The sequence below is a fragment of the Chrysemys picta genome, chromosome 11 (assembly GCF_011386835.1).
Source record: "Chrysemys picta bellii isolate R12L10 chromosome 11, ASM1138683v2, whole genome shotgun sequence".
NCBI lineage: Eukaryota > Metazoa > Chordata > Testudines > Emydidae > Chrysemys > Chrysemys picta.
Window position 1 is genome coordinate 33,614,839 of NC_088801.1, and position 25,469 is coordinate 33,640,307.

General features: G+C 41.7%; 1 protein-coding gene across 4 annotated transcripts in view; it reads right to left on the reverse strand.

Moving 5' to 3' along the window:
• FAP (prolyl endopeptidase FAP) overlaps positions 1-20,827 on the reverse strand; it is a 61,370-nt gene extending 40,543 nt beyond the window's left edge. For 2 of the 4 annotated variants that reach the window (XR_010591573.1, XM_065561771.1), the window contains exons 1-8: positions 20,677-20,827; positions 18,059-18,143; positions 4,848-4,943; positions 3,451-3,545; positions 3,245-3,319; positions 2,952-3,004; positions 1,963-2,035; positions 483-603 (exon numbers count right to left, since the gene is read on the reverse strand). Coding sequence is in view for 2 of the 4 variants with exons in the window: in XM_065561771.1 (XP_065417843.1) it covers positions 483-603; positions 1,963-2,035; positions 2,952-3,004; positions 3,245-3,319; positions 3,451-3,545; positions 4,848-4,943; positions 18,059-18,143; positions 20,677-20,775 (697 nt within the window). In the remaining 2 variants the exon portion in view is untranslated. Of the gene's footprint in view, positions 1-482; positions 604-1,962; positions 2,036-2,951; positions 3,005-3,244; positions 3,320-3,450; positions 3,546-4,847; positions 4,944-18,058; positions 18,144-18,437; positions 18,661-20,676 lie in introns of those variants that run through there. The other 2 variants (XR_010591574.1, XM_005290354.4) reach the window with 2 other exon arrangements.
• Between the last annotated feature and the right edge of the window lie 4,642 nt (positions 20,828-25,469).

Genomic DNA, 25,469 nt, shown 5'->3' on the forward strand with positions numbered 1-25,469 from the left:
CTAACTTGGCAGAAACTCACAACCGAAATGTAGCAAACTCTGAGCTCTAAATGCAGCACCAACTTGCACAACACCAGAGATTTTAGGGGGGAAAGTGAGAAGTAACTTATCTAACTGAAGCTATAGGCAAAATTTAACTGCAGAGAACATAGTTTCCTGAGTTGAAATTTTGCCAGGACACTGTGGTTAATATCTCTACTCTTATGAAATGTGACATGGTATCTTGGATGATCACAGGGTCTTGATTTCACATCTCATTTGAAACTGGGACCTCATTGGTTGGCTCATGGACAGTGCTTATTTACCAAGGTGATAGGCACATCATGTACGTAAACAGGCTCACTACGGACTTAGAAAGAAGATTGCAAAATACTAAATCACCAACACCATTTCTTGCTGCACTTAGATATTGCTTGATATTTTCCCATCTAAGTTCTGACCAAACCCTGCCTTTTTTAATGCAGTTTTCAATATTAACTTACCTTCATAGACCCAGTCAGGAATTCCATTAAATATTACATTCTCTTTTCCATTACTAGTTATTTGAATAGATCGATCTTCAGGATATTGTTTCAAATAGATATTATTCTGATACACATATGCCTAAAGATGAGAATTTATTTGTTAGGAATATGTACAATTATAGAAAAAGGTCTGACCAAATTTTGTACAGTCAATGTTATTGTGTATACATTAGAAATGATAATAAAGTATAATAGGCCAAATCCTGATATCAATGTGGTCAAGTAAAATTACAATCGAAGCCTTTGCAAATTTTCCCAAGAACTTAGTACCTCTCTTGGGACTAGGTTTGGATTTGATCTAATGGAAGTACATTACAATTTGAAGGCCAAATTCTGCTCTCAGTTATACCAGTGTAAATCCAGTGAATTTTTGTCAATATGAAAAAAGTGCTATATTTAAACTGTTGATGCAGGTATCTAACTCCCATTAGCTGTACTGGAAAGTACATTGAATAAAAAAAAAATCCTGAAATATTAGTCATAAATGAGTTTGGTTTGGATAAGCACCTAAAAGCTTGCAGTCCTCTTTGAAACTCATTCAAACTTTCTGAAACTCTTGTATCTTTTCAACGGTGCTAGAAATCTCAGGCGAACAGGCTTTCTTGTGAGATTTCAGACATTTCTATTTCTGGTCCTAGCTGGGACCAGCAAGTGTAGCATAAAACATGAGTCTATAATATAAATTTTAAAAGGTGATCAAACTTTACTGGAAATTCAGAAAAGGCTCAGTTCAGATTCAGTTTAAGATTTGAACAAAGGTTCTTATTTTACCTGAACCCTTTTGTCCATTTCTGTTACAAAAAAGGAGCCTGATCCTACAGCCCTTGTTCATCTCAAACGGTTAGTAAAATCAATGGGAGTTTAGGATGCCAGGACTGTTGCATCAAACCAAAATATGAGGAATTTCTTAGAAAATTGTGTCTCCTGATACTACAAATATTTGATTTAATAACATAAAAATAAAATGTCAATTGCACTGCATTTTAAATGACCACAAAACAGCACTCAAAATTCTCAGGTGGAGCATGTAGCCTGTTTGACCTCTCTTCTTCCACTGTCAGATTTGGAGGTCAGTGAGAGGTCAGATTTGGAGGTCAGTGAGTGCAACTGCTTGTCAGTGTTTTACTAAGAAAATGTCTTAACTGTGAACTGTGTTCAAAGTTCTTGATGAAAGAAATAACGGGACAATAGCAAGTTAAGTATTATTTACTGTTTACGAGCAGTTAAAACATAAGCTTTAGGCTAGAAAAGGTTGTTCTATAATGGTGTTCCCCCTTCCACATTGACTAGCTAAATTGTTATCTTTATTGAGTATGGTTGATAAACACAATTTAAAGGCCTGTGAAAATAGGGCTTAAGCAAACCCACATAACCAAATAAATCAATTCTATTCCATCAAAAAGTAACGTTATTCTAGCACTTCATTATTTTTACTGACCAATTTGTGTCCAACGGGTGACCAGGATATATACTGAATTCTATGTGGAAGTGGATTTTCTGTTACAAAATTACTAAAAAAGACAAAGGAAAGAAGTTGAAATGGCTATTGCCTGCACTATAAACAGATCATAATATTGTACATACATATAAAAGGCAGATTAAAGAAAAAGCACAAAAGTACACTATTTTAACAGCTTTTGTTTTGTGAACAATGCAAAATTGGTGTCAGAAAGCTTGCATTTGCTGTGCAAACCAAGCAGTTAGGCATAAAATAATGTGACTCATGCACAAGGGCTTGCATATGCTAGCATACTGTGTGTGCGCACGTCAGGCAGCCCTTGGTCCGACAGCCTGAAATGCCAGTTTTAACCTGTGTCCAAGTATGGCACAGGCAACTAAGTCACCTGCTATACTGTACAGTGTGCATTACTATTAGAATCGGCTCTAATGATGTGTGAATCATGTGATCACATGGAAGTTCCATGGACCTATCATGTGGCATCACCTCTGAGGAGCCAGCAAAGCATCAGCAGGAGGCATTAGCAGTGCCTGTGTACTTCAGGAGAGCAGCTGCAGTGCCATGTGCAATGGCTTTCCTCAGCACCCAAGCTGCAGCAACCCCCTGCCAGCAATGTAAGAGAGCAGTCAGAATGGAAGGAAAAATCAAATAAAGAAGATGGATAAAGGACAGAAGGAGGGACTAGAAAATTCGAAGTAGTCAGAGATTCAGGCAATCACAGATCAGATAGACCCAAGATGCCTAGTGGTAAAAAGATAGGGGGATTTTCCCACCGTACATTTTTTTCAGGGTAATTTCTGAATTTTGCACCAGCTAATCAAGAAAACAGCAGGCAACTTGAGAGACTGAAGCAACAACAGAACAGTGCAATACTAATATCAGAAGAGAGCTTTCTAATGGAAATGCTAGCAAGCACATATCTAGAGTATTTGGCTATACTTATGTGAGAAACAGGTATCAGGCTTTACCTGTATTGAAGATCATAAATGTAGTATGATGCTGTATAAGAGTATCTCCAAAGCTGCAAAAAATGAGTAAGCCAGAAAAAAAATATGATCATCTCTGAGGTATAATGCCTCTCAGTGCTCCCCTTGGGCCTACACACCACCCCATGCTATACGGTAGTTGAATTTAATTCACCTCTCTAACCTACTATTAATGCTTCTTGATCTCATGTTGAGTAATATGTTACCACAACCTATAAAATATCAGATATTAAAAGGCAGAATTTTCAGCCAAGTAATAATAATAAAGTAATTACCTTTGTGTAATCGCTTTCCAGAACTATAAATTGTTTATCAGAAGATAATGCATAGTTTGAGGCGTTAACTTTTCTCTGAAAGACTGAGAAGTTGATTAGATTCCAGCACATACTAAATATCTGAATATTTAAATCCATTTGTATTTACATGGAAGTTTTTAAAACAACAACCTTCTATTTATTTTTTAAATGGAAATGATACATACAAGTGTGTAATTAGTCAAGATGGTAGTTGAGTCCTCAGTTTCAACATCATAGAGAATAACGTTATCTTCTGCTGTCTGATGAAGATATTCATGACCTGTTGGTCAAAAGATATTGTGAAATACAAGTGTTCAGAATATAGTCCCTCTTTAGCAGTTGAGCAATTCAAGAACAAATGTCTTTTGAAATCAGTATAAAAATACATTTTGCCTTATTTTGTAATTCCATAACAGCACCGAATTACACAAAGATCTGGCCTTTGGACACTCAGATACGTGCTGAAATTACACTGCACAGCCAGTGATATGGCAGTTACTTTATATCTATGAAGCCAATTTCTGCTCTGAATTATGACTGTCCAAACTTGCCAGGATTTGACCCATTTTAGGGTCCATAACACAGGATATCTAATTTAAACTCACTAATGGAAAAAGATTCAAAATCCTGGCTTTGAATTTCACCTGACTATTCTCCATTGTATACAGATTTTGTAGATATACTAGCACTGCACAATATGGTGTAAAGAAGGATCATATGGGCCAAATTCTGGCTTAATTACACATGTGCTACTGAACTCAGGTGCTTAATACTTAACTTCATATATTTATTTTAAAGAACTCACTTAAAGCCAAATACTTAACTCCTATGTACCTGAACAAAAGGCCTCATTCAAAGGGACTCTGCAGGTGTCAAGGGTATAGGATTTTCTACCATAAGAGAGCAGACAAGAGTGCTCAACGTAACTAAGGGTGGCAGTGTTGGGCCCGAAAGTAAAAGATTATCAGTCGTTATCTATTGAAAGTATAAAAGCTCAGTGAAACCAAAGATAAAAGAAAACAGACTCTTTAAGAGATTAATGTTCAGTGCATCTAATGGAAACAAGTTCAATAAAACAATGGCCTGTAAATTGATAAAAGATTAAGAAAACAGAAACTATTATAAGAATCCTCTTTCTGCTATTGGGTTAAATACTTGAGGTTTCTGCCATAGAAAGGTGAGCTTCAGCTGTGATTTTGTACCTTTAATTTAGCAGTGGGCATTCACTCAGAGCAACAGTCATCACAGAGAAAATGTGTTTCTGAAGGCTCGTCTATATGTAAAATGCTCTAACGGCACTGCTGCAATACTGTAGCACTTCTCCTGTTGGCACAGGTAATCCACCTCCCTGAGAGGTGGTAGCTAGGCCGACAGAAGAATTGTTACATCAACCTAGAGTTGCCTACCCGGGCACTTAGATCATCTTAACTACACCATGCAGGGGTATGGATTTTTCACACCCCTCACTGATGTAGTTAAACCAACCTTATTTTCTAGTATAGAGCAGGCCTCAGTCTTTGTAAACCAGCCAGAAAATACATATTAAAAATTATATGTAGCCACAAAAATTATCTTCACTTACTTGAAATCCAGTATGGAAAAAATGTTTTGTACTGAAACTTCCCATTCAAATAATCTTCCAACGTAAGAGCCCTAGGATTGTCCTCTGAGTTGGGAACTTTAGAAATAAGGTAGAGAGAGGAGAGAGTTAATAACACCTGTGTGGATTGAGAAGCAAAATAGAAATTGTTGCTAGCTGAGCGTTTCCTCTATTCCAGATACTTAGTGTATTGAGAAGCCCTGAAGAATGTAATGTTCTAGAAATTCCCAGATCAGGCAAAGCAGAGGCAGCACCAGGGAAAGCTTTCCATCATTGCCCTGAGAGCATCCTTCAACCTTCTTCTGGATGACCTGCCTCAAGGGATAAAAAGCTAGGAACTAGACGGAGGAGAATTCATTTCACATAAATAGAGATGGACCTATGTGGCTGCAGACACCATGAAGGCAGGAGAACCCTTCCCCAAACCATTTCCAGGGGCACTCAACAGTTTTTAAAGAAGGCATGGATTTCCTGAACTTGTGTAGGGTGTGAAGATGCCTGTTTTAATGGTTACAGGAACTCCCATATGATTTCAAATAAGCCCTGTACCTAACCCACCAAAGAGTCAAATAGCCACTTTAAATCATTGCTCACCACAGCTAGATTTCAACCAATAACTGAGAGGTGAAAGGCTCCATATCCCATGACCAGTCCCCTGAACCAGCCAGTTTCACTCTTTACAAGCTTTTCAATGTTCTTACCAAGAGTTAGAAGCTGGATATAAGACTTGAAAGATTATCATCACCTATGCTTATTTCTTCGTGTAGCCAGAAGAAAGCAACACACACATATATAGAGCTAGAACTAAAACTGGAGAACGATTTCATAAATCTAGTAAACTGAATTTTAGAAATCAAGTGAATGTTCAAAGATCGATCCTTCTCCCCTAGTCTGATCTCCTTCTAAAGCAGTGACTATCACTACATCACCCTTCTCCCAGATGGGTCATGCACATATGACACTACATAAACGGGCTTCTGAATAGTGCTCAGCTGTGTGGTCTCCACCCTCCCCTCCACCGTGCCCAAACAGGTGCCTGGGAAAATCCTACTGCCCAGAAGCCCTGGGTTATCTGTCAACTTTCTTGTCTGCCAGACAAGGGTGACTGGGGAGAACAGGAATGAGCTGAGTGACGTTAGTCATAGAACCATTGAACTTCCAGTCAGAGAGGAGGATAGCTTCAGAGGCATAATGGGAGTGGAGCAAACAGAACCAAGTCACCTCAGAGACAGAGGAGAAGATGAGGCTGAAAAGGCAATAGAAAGAAGCTGCCAAGCAGATGGTAGGGAATGGGCCTAGTTAACATCCTCTGCATAATTTCCTGGGAGAGGAGCTGGAACGTGTGTCTGTACTGAGTGGGGAGTGCAGAGGAGGTTATCAGTGCTGAGGGGACAGACTGCTGCTGGGCTTTTCATCTAATCCGGTAGTTCTACGACAGATATTTTTACAAGAAAGGCAAGAGATTTGAGTTTGAATTGCCAGCCAAGCCAGAGCAGATGTAGTAAAATGAACAAAAATTTGTTTATTTGCTGCTGAAAAACACAATTTGTAATGATTTTGGAAGGGAGTTGGCCTCTCTAATACTTCATTACAGCCTTTTGCAATTGAAAACTTGGCTGCTTCTGCTAGGGGCACACAGTTTAATTCGCAAACTAGTTATTGATGTATGAACTGACTATTTAAACACTTGTTTAAAAACCAAGCACAAAAGATGTTTGGGGCTTTTTGGGTAAAACAAAAAACATCAGTGTGAATCAGCAGAAAGCAATACTGAAAGCCCTGGGTCATGTAAGTGCAAAGTTAAGGAATATGAGAAATTCAGGTTCATTCATGAGAAGCAAAAAAAAAATCTATGGGTTTCCTTCCAGAAAGATTATACAAAACACTTGTAATGTGCAGGACACGTGAAGCGCTGTCTGATAAAGGCAGTCATCTTCTGGTCAGGCTTATCTGTGTGTAAATCCTAGGTACTCCTTCGGCTCGGTTTTTGAAGGTTACCACTGTATAAGCAGCTTTCCACTCTTTGGGTGCTCCTTGGACTTAATCCTACTCCCACTGCAGTCGATGGGATTTTTGCTGTTGTCTTGAATGGGTTCAGCATTGGGCTATTAGAGAGTATCTCTGCTGCTTCATCTTGTTGTTTCTTTCTGAACTCTGAGGTGAATGCCATTCAATCCTGATGATTTACTGTACTGCAGTTTCAACTTTGCCTCTATTTTCTCTCTCTGTTAATGCCACATTTTGACTCCCTGTGAAATGTTGCTTTGCATTGACTTTTATGGTATATTTTACAATGACAATGCGTGGTTCTTCTGCTAAGTAACTTACTTACTGTAGAACACATATGTCAGATTGACTGTTGACACTGTTTTTGCCTGCAGAAGGAAGCTGTGAAGCTAAATAAAAGCAAATGACAATCCACAGGCAGAAACATACAAGTACAAAAACCAAACCAAACCAAAAATCCACGGAACTAGCAGTAAGCTCAGAAAATATCCATATATGTTCATGAAGAAGTTTTTAATATATTAAGCCTTAATATATTAAAAAATAAGAGATGATTACAAACTCTTACTGAAATGATGTTAAATAATTGCCAAGGATCAGCTTCTTCATCACCACCTCTCAACTCCACATGAATGGATACTTAAAATGTCTTGACCTTCCATATACTTTCCAGATTAAATTCTCTACATGAATTATGGTTTTAAAGCTATTACAAGCCCATTAATAAGATTTATTTCTATAATTGTGCACTCTAAGGGTCAAAACCTGCAGTCTTATTTGATACCTTTATTAGGCAAAATTCTTAGTCTTAGTATTTATTTAAAGGTCCTTACAGAATCTAGAATAGAATTCTTACAAAGGATACAAGCAGCATCACTGATCAAGCTGGTGACCTCCATTTGTCTTAATTCTCACATCAACTGACTAGACTCTTTAAATACTCTTTTAACCACATCACTCTCACACGCCGTATATTCTCCCATAACTTGGTACAACTTCTAACTTAGCACAGCTGCTAAACATATCCATTTCTTCTTAAATTTCCAGCATCCCACTTTAAGAAAATTGAATGCCAGTGTTTCTTACTTCCAGTTTGCTGACTACTTATCATTTTGAATGCTTATTCATAAGCAACTGAAGAGGCATTTAAATGCTGTAATTAAGGCAGCAGCTTTAATTATTTGCAGTTTTCTGATCCTTTTGTAGAACTAAAGATCATTTCAATAATTAGTCCTTGAAATCATGTTCCACAAAGAAATAATGTGTCTTCATTTCTTCCTCATCTTTCGAAGCCTTCCATAACTTTTGTGTGAGTTTTAATCCTTGCTGGGGTGCAGGAATAATTTGTATAGTGGGAATTCTGAGAGCCATTGAACCAAACTGTGAACCCTGTATATGATGGAAACCACTTCATGGCAGAGGGTGCAACAGCACCCCCTGCACGCCTAGCTCCAGCACCTATGAATCCTCATTTTGGATTCAGTTGCTGGAACAGCTCTGATCAGGCCCATAATTTCCTAAAATAAATTCAGTTTGATCTAATCACTATTTTAGTTTCATAGACATGCAAAATATATACTAGCATTTAGAGTGCTTTACGTGTTCAACGTACTGTACAAACATTGACTAACCCTTACAACACCCTACAAATTAGGTAAGTAGCTATTTTTATTCTCATTGTACAGACAAAGAAATAGGGTAAAGAGCTGAGGCAAATTGTCCAAGGACAAACAGGAAATCAGTAGCAGAGCTGGCAGTAGGAATCAAAGGTTCTTGACTCTCAAATGCTCTTTCTCTTCTAAAACACACTGTCTTGATTTTAGTTCTCTATAGTTCCTTCGCCTTTATAAAGAAGGTGTCATCGTGCATTCCTTGTACACACAACACTCCCTGTGACGTCAGGTTATGTAGAATGGTGTACTACATAGCATGCTGTGCTGGCCATTCTGTCTTACAACATAATCTTGACACCTGCCCTACATTTTCCATCCTCATAATAACTGAACATTACCGCCTTTAATCTATGCTCTATACAGCTAACTGTACCTATATATGACCATTGCATTGCATATTTCTTTTGTATCCCAAACTGTGATTTGTGTGTTTTACTTCTATTTTGCTGTCCAATCCCTTGATGTATGAGTGCAACAGAGACAGGAACTTCAAAGCCAAGCTTTTAATAAAGTTTCAGATTAACAATACATAAATTTGATTATCTCACAGGTAAATTGACACTGTGCACTAGTATTGTGCGCACAAGTTGATTCTCTCACAGGTAAATTGACACTGTGCACTAGTATTGTGCGCACAAGTTCTATTATCATAATCACATTTCCCACTCCCAATCAAGGATGCGGGCACAAACCAATCCTTAGTTCCTTTGCTCTCCTGGCTCCAGCATCAGTTTTCAGAGGTGCACTTTCTGGCTGCATATACAGGCCTCTACACCAGCACAGACATCAACCCACTCCTGACATTTCCCCCCATCCTCACATATGTTTTGCAGAATAACATTAATGGCATTATACACGCTGGCATCCAAACGGCTTTTTGGCAGCACCATCTTGCCTTGAACAAATGTACATTCTACAACCATCCATCAACTGCTGTGTGTTTAGTTTAACCTTCTTCTGCCAGGTGCTCCCATACCAGGGGAGGGTTTCATGAACCAGGGCAGTATGTTATAGATAAACTGGCTCTCCCAAAATAATGGTGGTCACTAGACACCCCTTTGATATCCATATTATTGGTAGGGAATAAAGTTCCAGATTGTCCAAATTTGAAGACGCCAGACCTCCAGAATACCAGGGCATCATTCACCCTACTAGTGTATCCTAAATTGCCGTTTGTGAACTTCCCTCTATTGGTAATCAGACCTGCATAATGATTGACTAGTATCCTTTCTGGTTTGCATATTCACTTGCACTTGGGGATGGGTGTGCAGACATAATGGAAGGGACTGGGGTGTAGACGGTCTGACCTGTCAGCCACAGCCAGGCTGGAGTCCACACATCAGGGATGGTAGTCAGTAAGCAGGAGTCGGAGGAATTACTAGAGCTGAGTTCAATAAGCAAGTTTTGGGGTCAAACTTAGGCCAGGGTCAAAAACCAGAGATCAGAATTAGTACCAGGCTGGAATCAGGAGGCAGGAATCAGGATTAGAGTCAGGCTGGAGTCAGAGAGTAGAGATCAGAGGTAGTACCAGGCTAGTGTCAGGAGGCAAGAGTCAAGGCCAGAAATCAGGAGATAAGGTGAGGTCTGAAGTCGCAGCAGGCCCATTTTCTAAGCAAAAAATAAAGTTTTTTAAAGAGGGTGAGCATTTCTGAGTGAAAAATCAGCAGTTTTCAAGCCACAATGTACTAGTTTCCTAAAGAAAGCAGGAAAGATAGCTCTCATTATAAATATGTAATATTTCATATTTTCACAAGTTTTAAGTATCAGAATAGCCATGTGATCAAAGTTACAAATACAGGGAAATCACGTAAACTTCAACTACATTTTATGTTAAATTCTCTGAAAGAAAAATTGTGAATTTCTTAGTTCTACATTAGCAAACTTGATGGCAGTTTCCCCCCCACAGTATTGTTATTAAATTCTTCTTATAATTCATATAGTATTTACAGATTACACCTTTTTGTTTATTTTGGAAGAGGGAATTTAGCTTTCTTCCTAGGTAAGCCTCCAGTGGAGTTAATCTTCTTTCAAGAACTCCAACTTCTCACAGATAAGCAGTGTTGAGAAACATAACATTCTGACACACTATCTATTTCCTGTTCTTGTCTGACTTGCAAGATTTGCAGCCACAAAAAACTCATACATCCGTCTCTGGAAACTGAGCTACAGTTCAGTAGGATTCAAGGACAAATTGGATCTTTATATAGATAGAGACAACATCCACAGTTCCATTAGCTAGAGTAAAAAAAGCATAAGGAGTATAAACCCTTATATTGATGGGCCAATACCAAAGACTAACTGCTTGGGATTAAGGAAATACTTACATATGGACGAGTTAACCCATAATTGTTCTTAAACAGAATTTCTTGAATCTTCCTCTAAAGCATCTGGTACTAGAGACTGATGGGAACAGGACACTGTAGTTGATGGATATTGGAACTAATCACTAGTTTAACCTGGTATTAGCAATTCCTGTTTCCTCTCAGTGAGGCTTTGGACAGAGCCTGATGCCAAGCCAGCACTTGTCCATGGACAAGATAAACACATCCAAATCCATTAAGCTGGACTTCTTTGTGATATCTCATACACCTTACCAAATATTCCTCTCACCTCCAAGAAGCTGATGAGATGAAAGGAAACTTTGTGAAATTACTCATAGCCTTCCAATCAGACTGAACCCAGTAGATTGCTATGGCACCTTTTCCTCTGTCTCCAAAGCCCTCACCTGTAGAGCCTCACAAGGTTCAGTCCTATTATTATTCAACTGCTTTGTGCAGGCAGCAAAACTTTTTGGCTTAAGAATTAGCCTAAAGAAGCCAGAAGTCATGGTCCAGCCTCAATGTAGAAGTACTGCAACTATGCCAGTTGTGTCCATCAATGATGTTCCACACAAGCTCGCTGACAAATTTTGCTACGTAGGCAGTGTCGTTTCATGAGATTGATGACAACATTACCGAGTGTATTGGTTCAGCCACCAATGCTTTCAGAAGACTTCAGCATCGTCTCTGGAATGAACCTGGGTGAGACTGCAAACAAAAACTGATGTTTATTGTGCCATCGTCATCACCAAACTCCTCTGTGGTTGCGATATGTAGACTACTTAGCAATGCCACATAAAATGTTTGGATCAATTCCACCTACAACATCTACAACAGATAAAAGGAATTCAATGGCATGATTTGATTCCAAACACCGAGGTCCTTCAGTGCTGTAACATCAGAGGCATTGAAGCTTGTATAGGGAGAGTGCAGCTGAGATGATTCTGTCATGTGGTCAGTATGTCTGACAGTAGAATACAGAAGGCCACCTTTTACAGAGAATTGCAGACTGGAACTCGTTTGGGAGCAGACCAAGAAAACATTCAAAGACACTGTCAAGGCCAACCTCCAATCTTGCAATGTTGACCTCAATCCCCCCCAAGTATTTCTCAAATGCGGCCACCAGGGCCTTTTCTCACCGCCACATCCTCCTGGGTAGTGATTGGGAGAGGGGACAAAGCAGCAACCCCTCTCCCGGGACCCCAGTAGGGGTTGGGCCTTGCCCCCTCTGGAGACACAAAAATTAGAGAAGCAGACAGCCAGTGGGTTCAGGGCAGGCGCTTCCATTTAGACGACCTAGGCATTTGCCTAGAGCACCAGGATTTGGGGGGGGCAGCATTTTGCCGCCCTCGTCTGCAATTCTGCAGCAGGGGGTCCTTCTGCGCTCTGGGTCTTTGGTGGCAATTCTGCGGCGGGTCCTTCACTCGCTCTGGGACCCGCCGCCGAAGTGCCACGAAGACCGGGAGCACGGAAGGACCCCCCCACCGCAGAATTGACGACGACGACCGGGAGCACGGAAGAACCCCTGCCTAGGGCGCCAAAAACCCTGGCGCCGCTCCTGAGTGAGTTCCCTACGTTCCTGGGGTTGGTGGGGTTGGGATTCAGCCCTGGAGTGGTGGGCAGCAGGCTCCTGCCACAGGGCTTCAGGCTCCATCTCTGGCCCCTGGGGTGCTTCCCCGGGCCCTGTCCCAGGCCCCTGGGTGCAGGCTTTCGGGCTCTGTCTCCAGGCTGCGCAGCGGCAGGCTCTGGCCCCCATCCATTCCCCTATCACCTGTGGTCCCGCTGCCTTCCTACCCACCTCCCCATCCAGGGCTTAATTCGTTCCGGGGCTGAGTAAGTCTGCTGTGAAAAGTGATACACCTCTACCCCACTATAATGCTGTCCTTGGGAGCCAAAAAAATCTTACTGCATTATAGGTGAAACCGCGTTATATCGAACTTGCTTTGATCCGCCGGAGTGCGCAGCCCCACCCCCCCGGAGCACTGCTTTACCGCGTTATATCTGAATTCATGTTATATCAGGTCACATTATATAGGGGTAGAGGTGTATTTGTATGTTTGTTAATATCACTTTTCACAGCGGATTTAGTAGCTAGCTAGGAGGTTGTGAAAAGTGATATTAACATAAAAGTACCACTTTTCACAGCAGTAGACTTACTAGCCAGCAAGTCCAAGAAAAAAAAAAAAAAGAAGAAACAATAACAAAAAGGACAAGAACGTGGAAAGCACCTTATTTGTGTTTCCATTGTATTTAGGTCCAGTAAAGAATAGACAACTGTAGATTATTTTTATTATTGAATCTTGAAAAAAACTCCTACATAAATAAATTACAATGATTTGGACATGTATATGTGCATATTTATTTGTTTTTCCTAAAGCTGATTAAGTATTTTAGGAAAAATTGTCAGTGTGATCATCAGCAAGAGTTGTTTGCCATGCTCTGAGGCCACCAAAACATTTGGTTGTGAGAACCCAAAAGCCTGTGACAAGATTCAATGCCAGCAGCTCTGCCACCTTGGACTGAAAGATTTCAAGACACAGCAGATTGTTGCAGTTAAGGAGAGATGTGCAAGGTGTAAAGCTAAAAGCAGTGCACATTCATCTACAATAGTCTTCACCTGTGGCATCTGTAAATGGGGCTGCAGGTCCAAAACTGGTCTTTGGTGTCATCTCAAGACCCAAAATAACTAACTGTAGCTCATCTGTTGAACTCTCTGAGAGACCTTATCATCATCATCATTATTCAACCTCTATATCATGGATGGGCAACTTTATGGTAGTAGAAGGGCCATAAAATCCACTAAAACCCTTTGGCGGGCAAGGGGGATGTGACATGGTAGGGGAAGGTTTGGGTTCTGGCCCAGGGGAGTGTGACATGGGGAGGGATAGGAGGTCAGGTCTTGCTCCTGGGTTTGTCACCAGGCAGTGGTGGTTCCCATCCCTGTTCTCACCTGTCGACTCACCACATGATGCACACATCTGCATGCTAGTGGGCCCCTCCCCGCATGATGCCCAGTCCTCTTCCTGGCCCTGGTGTCACTGGATTCCCTGCACTGAGCTGGGTCTGTGGCAGGCCAAATAAAGCGATCTGGTGAGCTGGATGCAGGTTCTAGGCTGCTGGATCCCTTTGGAAGAACTGGTGAGACAATATGGGCTGCAGTGCCAGCAGTACATAAATGACACGCAGCTCTGCATTGCCTTGACATCCACCAAAAAGAGCATCATCTCCCAGCTTTCTCAGTGCTTAGCTGGAGCTCAAAATCTGGATGAAGAAATGGATAAAGGTGAACGTTAAGCAAGACTGAGGTGATACTAGTAGGAAAGGGAAAGTGCTCTGAAGTGTTTGTCTCCTCTGTAGCATCCCCAACTATCTGCAGCAGCTACTTTCCGAGAGTTAAACCAGTTCTCAATCTTTGGGTCCTTTTGGACTCCTCCCTAGAGCTGGGCGATTGACTGATTTTTTGGTTTGCTGGAAGTTCCAAAAAAAATTGTTAAAAATTTGGAGGGAAAAATTGGTTCAACCCAAACCAAAATTGAAATTTTTCAGAATTCTCAGTGAATGGCAGAAATTGATCAAAATTTTAGTTTGGGTCAGTCTATTTGTAATAGGATGTCCACCCCTATAAGCCCTGAGTGGGTTAATGTGGGCCAATTGACTTTATATGCTGCACCCAGACAGTAGTTAGTGATTACGAAGGCCCAACTGCAGATGAAGCCCAGGTGGGGGAGAATCTGGGCTAGGAGTATAAACCAGGAAATGAGAACAGGAAGAGACTGCAGGGAGGAGGTCTGCAATCTGTCCCTGAGGGAAAGGGAGTTGGCTAGGGACATGGAGGAGATCCAGGGGAAGAGTAAGCCCTGGTGTCTCACCCCAGACTGGGGAATCCAGCAAGAGGCTGAGAAGAGTGAAGTAGCCATGGGGAGAAGAGGAATCTCCTGTGGTAAATACAAAGATAGGCAAAGAGATAGAGAAGTATGGTAGGAAGGAGCCCAGGGAAACAGCAACAGGATTTGAGACTAAGCAGACCTGAATTGCTACTCATAGGGTCCCTGGTCTGGAACTTGGAGAAATAGACAGGCCTGAGTTCCCCTAGCAGCCACTGTGAAAATAGCACAGGACCTGGAGACGTGGAACGGAAGACTGTCTGAGATGGTATCTGGACACCTTGTCCAGTGGGACTTTGTTACTTCAGGGGGGTGGGGAGATTATATAGTGAGCTCCACCATGGGCCAAGTCACCAAGAGTTAACACCCCGAGTCACAGAGAGAGGGAGAGAAAGAGGCCATAATGTGAGCAATTGACAGAAGGGGCACCAGATGGGGCATCAGTTAATTCCCAGACCCAGCGACAAGGAGGTGCATCTGTGGTGAGTGAACCCCTTTGCCTGGCCCAAAAGGAAAGCTTTTGTTTCAGTTCTGATCATTTTAATAAAAGCAAAGTAAATGAAGGGTTAAATTGACAAAACTTGCAACTTTTAGCCCAGTGATTTGTGCACTCACCAGATTTGAATCCCCATTCTAGAACAGGGACTTGAAGCCTGGTCTTCCCCCTCCCAGGTGAGTGCCCTAACCACCAGGCTACTGGCTATTCTACAGTCACTCCTGTAGAAACTGTTCCAATGAATACTTAATTATTTATAAACAGTGGAGCAGTGACTTGCACTTGGATAGAGCGCTCACCTGGGATGTGGGAGACCCACCAGGTGATAGAATCATTCTCATGCTCTCTTTGGCCCAATGATTGAAGCCAAAGTCCTTTTGTAAATCTAGCCTAACTTTTTTTTGCCTGAAACTATTCAGTGAATGTGTGTTAAAGGAGTTAATTGTTTTGGTCAATCCCAAACTGCATTTCTTGGTGAAAGCTCTACTGCTCATTGAGTGCTGCTGGATCCCAAATAGCCAGGGCAACAAAATACACACATTTCCATCTGCAACAGACCAGAAGATTGTGCCCCCAGCGTATCAGCCACAGCCCTGGTCACAGTAAACCACAGACTTGTCACTGCTAGGTTGATTTAGGAATTAAACCTCACATACTGAAAATGCTCAAACCGTGGTGTTCAGTGATCTCTCGGTGCTTAAGGTGCTTACAAGAGATCCGCTGTATTCTGTGTCTGGTTCCAAATAGCTGTGCATAACAAGAAGAGCTTCACAGTGTCCCAGCCAGGCACAGTCTGGGAATCTCAGTCCTTAAAAGCAAAGTCCACCATACCTCACAAACTAGCCAAAAACACAGCAGTCCGTCTGCTTACCATCATGGGTCACCATGAATGCATCACCTCAGTACTATTCTTTCGGCACTGTTTCCCCATTGGATACAGTCTAGATCGGGGTGGGCAAACTATGTCCAAAAGGCCGCATCCAGGCCTTCAGACATTTTAATCCGTCCCTTGAGCTCCAGCTGGGAACCGGGGTCTGGGGTTTGCCCTGCTCCACACACGCAGGGCTCTGTGTGGCTCCCGGAAGCAGCAGCACGTCCCCGCTCTGCCTCCTACGTGCAGGGGCAGCCAAGGGGCTCCGCACACTGCCTCTGCAGCTCCCATTGGCCAGCAACCACAGCCAACGGGAGCTGCAGGGGCAGTGCCTGTGGACGGAGCAGCACGCAGAGCCGCCTGGCCATGCTTCTGCATAGGAGCTGAAGGGAGGATATGCCGCTGCTTCCAGGAGCTGCTTGAGGTAAGTGCTGCCCGGAGCCTCCACCCCTGACCCTGTCCTGTGCCCCAACCCCCTGCCCCAGCCCTGATCCCCCTCCCATCCTCCGAACTCCAGCCTGGAGCACCCTCCTGCACCCCTCATCCCCAGGCCCACTCCAGACCCCACACCCCCAACCAAAGCCCTCACCCCCTCCCGTACCCCAACCCCCAATTTCGTGAGCATTCATGGCCTGCCATACAATTTCCATACCCAGATGTGGCTGTCAGGCCAAAATGTTTGCCCACCCCTGTTCTAGATGAAGGTCTCTGTTCTGATACTCAAAGTCCCCCATGGGATCAGCCTTAACTACCAGAGAACTCCCTTTTCTCTCCATGACTGCAACTCCCATAACAGCTTCGTTTCACAGACACAATAAAAATGCAAAGAGGCTCATAAGTTGGAGACAGAACTTTCACAGTAGCTGGATCTACACTATGGAACTCACTCCCACAAAACATAAGTTTATGGTCATAGGCCTCATCACTTCTGTGACTAAATTCAAAACTCCTTCCTTTGACTTTGCTCCTCTGCAGTAAGTTATTCAAAACACACCTCCTCCCCAACAAAACAGCAAAAAATCCCTATAAACTAACCAAGCTATTTCCCCCTTAGGCTGAGAAGAAAGAAAAAAGCCTGCTATTTTTATTATTATTTCTTCTTTTAAATGCTTGGGAGGGACTAAGATACTATGGGGGTTATGCGAGTACTTAGATAAATTAGATAGCTCTTATAAGACACCTTACCTGGAAAACCTGCCTATGCTAACAGGCCACTGCCACTCACAGGCCACTGCCACTGCTAACAGGCCACTGCCACTGAATTTAAGACCGCACCTGTCAGAATCATCATACCAAAAACCATTATTTTAAAATGGAGCTACAGTAATTAGCTCAGGGAGGTACAGATCCATAAGACCTGCAAACCTCACAGTGTGACAAGCCCTTCTTGAGAGCTAGCCAAATAATGAAACGCATTGCTGGCTAATATTTCATTCAAAACATGTTATGTCATTTGTAAATAGTCAGAAACTAATCAAACCTCCTTCCCCCTCATAAAAGCAATACATTGAGCTAATACTTTATTGTAAAAATATCTTCTACAATTATTATTCAACCATCTGTAACCTAATGCAAGTCCCCCAAATCCAAAGCAAATAACAACAGATCATGAGAGTGTCACTGCCCCAAAGACAAATGCTAACAGATCATAGGAGTATGATGAAAACTATGTTTGCAGCCCTGTCAAAGCACATTATTTGTCATACACGGTAAAGTTAATGCAGGTGCCTTTCACTTGAAAGAGCTCCTTGTATCAACATATGCTGGCATCTTCATTTCTTCAGGAACTTTAAACTGTCAGTAAAACATTCCCATAAGCTGAGAAAGCCACAGCAACACTGGCAGGACAACACTTTTATAAAAAGTATTTATTTATTTTTTTACTTATTTTAAAACAACATCCAAGATGTGTTTTTCAATGCATTACACTATAAATTGTCTTACCTCTTCCTGGAAGTAGTATAATGCACATAACTAATGAGGAAAGCAAAAAGCATACGATCACTCCAAATATGATTTTTAGCCGGGTCTGTAGGATAAAAACAAATAATTATGTTTACAGTATCCTCTGCAGTGGATATATTATAGCTTTGTTTGTAACTAAATACCCCCACCACAAAAAGAAAGAGTATTCTAGTTAATTGCTGACATCCATCCAAGTCAATGAGCATACATCTTCCTGTAGTACATTTAGAACTGTTTTTCTTCCTCTCTCCTGTGAAGCAAATACTTACAGATTAGAGCCTGGCCCTGTGCAACAATAGAAAGTTTACAACAATAGAGCCAGCGGTTTTTAAAGGTTGAATTCGGTTCACGTACTGACCTTCATTTTTCCAGATGTAGTCTAAAAGAATGAAAATTCTTTCTTCTGGGTGTTGGTCAGTGGATCTGTGAGAGGAGTCTGAAATAGCAGGCTCTGCTTTCACAGTCAGCGGCCAACATTCAGGAAAAAAATGTGTCTATGCCAAATTTCAAAGGTTTTCTGGAAAATTCGAAACAGATTTTTGGGAGTGTTCTTGGCCCGGAAGCGACCCAGGGGTTGCTGTGGGAGTGGTAATTATATTCTCCCTCTCCATGTAAACTGTAACCAACATCTGCTTACGGAAACTTAGGGTTTTATGACTCAACAGTAAGGCTGATATATGCTGTTTGCCTCTAAAAAGTATAGTGTATTTTGGCAAACCTCAGGGTTTTAGAACCCATTGACGATGACCTTATTTCTATTCTCAACAAAGTAACAAATTAAGGAAAAGTAAAGCACTTCTTTTTATTTGTATATATTATGCTTATGTGTTTAGTTTTGGGGAGAAAAAACAAATGAAGACTGTATAAGAAATGCAGAGTGAGGAACAGAAATACATACATTTTTTTAATTTCTTTAAATCAATAGCTCTTTAGCATGTGAAGAAAATTATTATATGTACTTCTGTGAAAATGATAATTTGTGCAGTAAACTTTACAGTATAGATTTGAATGGGAAACATCTATGGGCCTGATGCAAAGTCCATTGAAGTCAATGGAAGTCTTTTCACTGACCTCTCTGGGCTTTGGATTTTTCTTCTGTTTGGCCCCGTTGCTGCTAAGGATTTTTTTTAAAAAAAACTTGATATTTCAGTGTCGAGGAAAAACAACATTCCCCCCGTCCCATTCAACTAATTTTAGTGAGCCAAATAATAAACATACAACTGGCTGTATGAGTGCTCTAGCCTTGGAAGTGCATGTCCCTCTGTCCCCATAGGCATATAGGGGCTGATCCAAAGCTCACTGAAGTTAATGAAGAGAAGTAAAATCATGCTGTTGTAATCAGAGCATACTGTAAATATAGTTAGGCATTTCTCAAATTTTCTGATTATTGCTTTAGCTTCGGAACAGCTCCACTGGTGATAGGAAAAGGTGACAGCACTTGTGTAGACTGGCCGTAGGTATTTTTACCTTCGTGTCATTTAACTATGCTCAGAGCTGCACCAGTGCAATAACATTGGTGGGAGATTAGAAAAAGTCCTACATGTAGACACAGCCCTTAGAGATAATGACATACTGAAACTGTAATATTGCAGACTGTGCCTGTTTGTCAGACAAGGGAGTCTAGGTGAGTGCAGTAAAGTTCTAGCTTTTGTTATGAACAGTCAGTTGGAACTGGACACAGAATAAAGATGTCTTACAAGCACCTTAAGCGCTGACCACTAAACACCACAGAAACAACCCTCCATTTAATCTAGGCAGCCCAGGGAGCTGCTTCAAGTAATGGCAGCCCTCCCTGGGCTGCCTTTGGACAGCTGCACAACCCAGAGCTGCCCACAGTCTCCCATAGAGTGCTGCACTATGGCCCCACCTCAGCACGGCCTCTCTTATCTCCTGCCCCAGCCTCAGCATGTGCCATATTCTGGTGCTTGCAAGGGGCCCTATAGAATATCTTACAGTAGTGCAACACAGTGCCTGTACTGACAGATTGCTCTACCAGCCAGCCAGTGGGTTTAGCAAATATACAGGGTGGGGTTTTTTTGTTTTTTTTGTATGGTAACATTGATCTTCCTTTGTCTTTCCAGATGCAGGTTTCCATTTTCCCCTCACTGCACAGAAATACTTCATAAGGAAAGTTCAGAACTGAAAAGCTGACCTCTTCTGACATCTCTGCAAAGAATCAGTAATGACATTTTCACCTAATTACTTCAGCATGGGACTGGATCAGGCTGTTCAAATATGTCTGCAAGACTCCTGGGTCCCTCTTGGACAGTGGCCTATGGAGGAGCCAGTCCAGAGCAGGCAGGGAGTGGAGTCAAAAAAATTTATGCTCTGCAGAGAAGCAGGGCCTAGTGAAACACAGGTGTGCTGTTTCAGGACAGCATAACCTATAGCTCAGCCCAGTCCAGCAACAGCAGAAGCTCTATGAACACATGAGAACTAGGAATTGACTCAGTTTTAGCAAACCCATCTGAAAGCCCAGGACATCCCCCCAAAACCAGAAGATCCCCAGAACACAGGGACATGTGGTCACCCTAAAACCACCTCTTCCCCATACTGTGTTGACACGAGTCAGCTAAGAAAATCTCTTTCTTCCTTACCTCCTTCAGTTGATCAATTATTTTAGCTGGTAATATCTGCCTTTCAAATGAAGGCCTCACTTGAGAGGGGCTGTGAGTTTTCCTCTGCTTTGTCTCCATACTCAGCCAAACAAGCAACCCACATTCTCAACTTTGTCTCTGTCTCCCCCTTTTGGCAAGGAAGCTTACCTCACAGATCTGAACTAGTGCCAAAGACAGTTGGAGAAACTGTACATTTAACACCCAGGAAGTGACCCCACATCTATCACACCTATAGTAGATTATACACAAAATTTCTCTCATGCTGTTACAGGATATAGAGTGGTTAGAGATCTCTTGGGCCAGTTAGTCCAGTACTACCTGATTGTTTACTAATGTATTTAAAAATGAAGACAATATTTTATTTGTAATACCACACCCGTAAGTGCCCTTTCTTTGTATATGCTGGGTATCCTCACATAACTCAAATTAACAAGTGACCCAGATAACTGACAACCAATAAATACTACAATCCCCCCCATCCCCCAGTGCCTCCAACATAAGGCATCTCCTCATAACCCTTCCAAACCACTCCCACCACTCCTCCTCAAATGCCCTAGAGAAGTTATGGGCTTTGTGACAAGTCCTGAAGCTTAACTGATCCCAGATATATTGGAAAAGTAGGGAAAGGACATACTTGAGTAGAGGGTCTTCTCAGAGAATGCCCTGCCAGCAGTTCACCAACTTTTATAGCAATAAAATGGAGCCCAGCTGGGGGTCACTCCTCCCATTGACACCCCCTATGACCCAGAACTGTGCAAGGGAAACCTTCCCCACTCTGACAGCACTAGGACTCAGGTGGTAGTGGCCTTGGGGGACAACCAGAGAGAGGAACCAGCCAGATATTCCAGACAGGAGGAGAGAAGCAGCCAAAGTCGGCTCTCTGGACATTCAGAGAACTCCCAACAGTTTTAATTGTGCTGAATGACTGTTTGCTCTAACCCCCCACCCCCAGCCTTCCTCACAATCTCTTACCTCTGCTTCCTACCACAACTTCTGTTCTGACCCTATTCTCCCTTTCCTTTGCCCCTTCCTTCCTCTCCCCTTTCATCTTATCCCCTCCTAACTAAACACACTCTCTTCCCTTCCCTCCCAGAAATCATGGCACTAACATGATGATGTCTGCCATCGCACTGTTCATGTTGCTTGTGTGTTCTACCACTTCCCCCACCCTGTGTCTGTCTTCTCTAGTTAGACTCTAAACTCTTCAGAGCAGGAACTGTCTGCTGTTCTGTGTTTGTACAGCACCTAGCACAATGGATCCCACTGTGTTGATTGGCCCTTGGTCCTATTAATCAATGGGACTTCAGATTGAACGACGCTGCTGTTAACAACTGTAGTACTGTGGAAGAAGGAGATAAGGGTCACTTATATTGACTGGGCCCAAACCACTGTCTCAACACATTAGGGGCTTTAAAGGGTCAAAAGCAAGACCTTGCACTCTGCCCAGAAACTCAGAGACACCAGGTACAGTTCCTGAAGCATCTGTACTATGTGTTCTAGGCCAGTGTTTCTTAACCTTTCCAGATTACTGTACCCCTTTCAGGAATCTGATTTGTCTTGTGTTCCCCCAAGTTTTGCCTCACTTAAAAACTACTTGCTTACAAAATCAGACTTAAAAATACAAACGTTTCACAGCACACTATTACTGAAAAAATTGCTCACTTTCTTGTTTTCATCATATAATTATAAAATAAATCGTGACCCCCAGGTTAAGAAACACTGATTTATAGAGCAGTATAAACAAGTCATTGTCTGTGAAATTTTAGTTTTTACTGACTTCACTGGTGCTTTTTATGTGGCCTGTTGTAAAACTAGGCAAATATCTAGATGAGTTGATGTCCCCCCTCTGTGTAAGCATAACCTTACACAGAAAGAAAGACCTCTGTGCACCCCAAGGGGTACGCATCCCCCTGGTTGAGAACAACTGCTCTAGGCTGCCACATTCTGCATCAGGTTAACTTGTTGAGTGTTCTGAGGTATAGATCTATGTAGAGTCATTGCAATATTCTATTCTTGAGGTGACAGAGGCATGAACAGCTTTGGCAAAGTCTGTATCTGGTGTGAATGATTCCACTCACTTTACCAAGAAATGACAAAAACAGGATTTTTGGCTATTGATGCTACTTCCATCCAGACACCCCCTTGGCGTACTACCCCCCAAACTGAGAACCTGCTTTACACATGGCAACTGCATTCCTTCAATCAGGGATGCTGATACAATTCCCACTAACACTGTCTCCAGCCTCGCACATGACCTGTGTCTAATGTGCACTGAGCCTTAGCCCTCTTCTAATACCCTATATATTTTTTCCAATTTAGTTTTAAAGGTGCCACTTCCACCATTTCCATTGGGAGCCTTATGGCATTGTCTGAAAGAACCTTTGATACCCTGGAAATGGACATTAGATTCTTTACCTAGGTGTTAAAATATTGTCATAGCCTGTGTCCTTCTCAAGGGAATTGAACAGAAAATAAATAACTGCGCCATCTAACTGAATATTGTGGACTCAGACATGGCTGTTGCTTTTCTGGGTAGTAGCGAAAAGGCCTAATATTCAGTGAGTGTCCTGCTCCCCTCACCTGTCCCAAACTCCTACAGTATACAAACTGCACGGGTTGAGTTCATATAGAATGAGAAGGGGGGGAGAATAAGTAATGAGTCCAGAATAGTGATGTGTGTTTGTGGTAAGAATTAGTATATTCCTAACTGTTGGGATTTTCTAAGTAGTAAAAGGAAGCCGAGCACCCCAATCTCATTGAAACTGAATGGGAGCTAGATACCTCTCTCCTTTGAAGATCCCAGACAGAGTGAACACAGGTTTCCTGTCAAAGTATATACTGGTGGAACCAGGGCTGTGCTGTGCCTCAAGGCAGTAATAAATGGAGAAGAGACACCCATCCACACATGGGCACTCGAGTCCTTATCCCCTTGGAATACACAGCCAGCATGAAGCAACTTTCACTCAACACAAGCCTGAAGTATGAACAGTAATCTTCAAACTACCGTTGGTGGGGTTGCCACCACCCAGGGGACCCTTGAGCTGCAGGTTTGCCAGAATTGTCTGAACTGGCCCTGACAGCGTAAAAAGGCAAAATTAGACAAAATTCTCAGAACAACTGCAATTTGAAGCCTGGGTTGCTTTTTCTCATTATTGATTGTTTCCCTCTCCCGTCCTTTGTTTTATCTAGATAATAAAGGAGATGCAAAATGAACAGTGATGAGTGTTGCTCCTCAGAGTGACTAATTCCTTGGAAAAGGAAACAAAGACCAACAAAAAAAGGCAGAAATGATAGATTGTTCATGAGGCCTTTTGATGCCTAAAGGATAGAACTGCACTGCACAGGAGTAGTGATCCTTAATAAGGCAATGAAAGTAGAGCCAGCTGGAAGTTACAGAATACATTTGTTCTTATAAATTTTTTCCCCCACAAAAAATGTAAAAAATATTCAAAAAATAAATAAAAAGAAACAATTCATCCAAAACATTCACTGATACGATTCTCAACATTTTTAGCTTTTCAAAACCCAGGTAACAAAAAAACCCCACAAAAAATAACCAAATTGCTATTTTGAGGTTTTCAAAAAAATGTTTGGGGAAAAATGAAAAATAATAATTCACCCTCATTGAGTGTATAAAAAAAAAAGAAATTTCAATTTTTTCCCATGGAGATCACTTTCATTTTTATTTTTTGACCAGTTCTAGAAGAAAGATGGCATATGATAGACAATTATTTGCTAGAAAAACATCTTTCATTTAGATCAACATTTGTAATTAATAGTTGTTCTATACTTCCAAGGTCCTAAACCTTGAGGGAGTCTTTAGGAAAAATGAATTGAGCATCAGAAAATGTATTATTTTGATATACAGTATTTATAATATAGACCTCTTGATACTGAGTAACATCAAGTGGATATGGTCACTGAGGAAACTGTAGTTAAACTATCGATTCCTTCCCTTGTGTTTTGGAGAACAAGTTACATACTCACTGTTCCAGGGCAATCAGGATTTGCAAAAGTCAATTTTCCCCCCACCATGTTTGGGCATATCTGACACAATCAAAAATATCCCAAAACCTCAAGAGGAGGAAATACTAACAAACAGAAGGGGAAAAAAAACCCCAAAACCTCAGTGTTTGATCAAAACAGCCAGTTTCCAAATATTCAGCTGCTTCTATTGGCTGGGCATTTACAGAACTCCACAGAGGAAATGATTCAAACTCATGAGACACATACCAAGACAACAAGTTAACAAAACGACCATGATCCCACAAAAATGTGTATTTTTCTAATTTGGAGGTCTAACCATTTTAAGCATGTGTTGTAATAAGCAGAGAAGTCAAGCAGCAACTTGCAATAGTAAGAGTAACATCACAAGCCATGAAAAACTACTGACCCTACCAATGTCTCTCTGCTGTTTCTTCCAGTACGTTAGTCTCAACATTCCGTGCTTCAAAATGTTATTGTCAGTGTCCAGGCATGTGATATCAGACACACTGAGTAACCATCACAGAGCTGTCTGTACTTTCCACATGTGCTAGCCATACAGTACCAGTAAGAAAGAGGAGTGTAGGAAAGATAGGTCAGAGAAGGAGCAAGCAAATGAGCAAAGGGGGGGGGGGGGGGAGAAGACAAAAAATAGAAACAAAACAGTTCTGATAGTGAACGAAAACACTATCAGGTGAAAAACTTGAGAAAAGCATGGAAAACAGTTATCTTTAGGTTTACAATAAGGAGATAGAAGTGGGAGCATGGAAGTAGGAGAGTGTGAATGT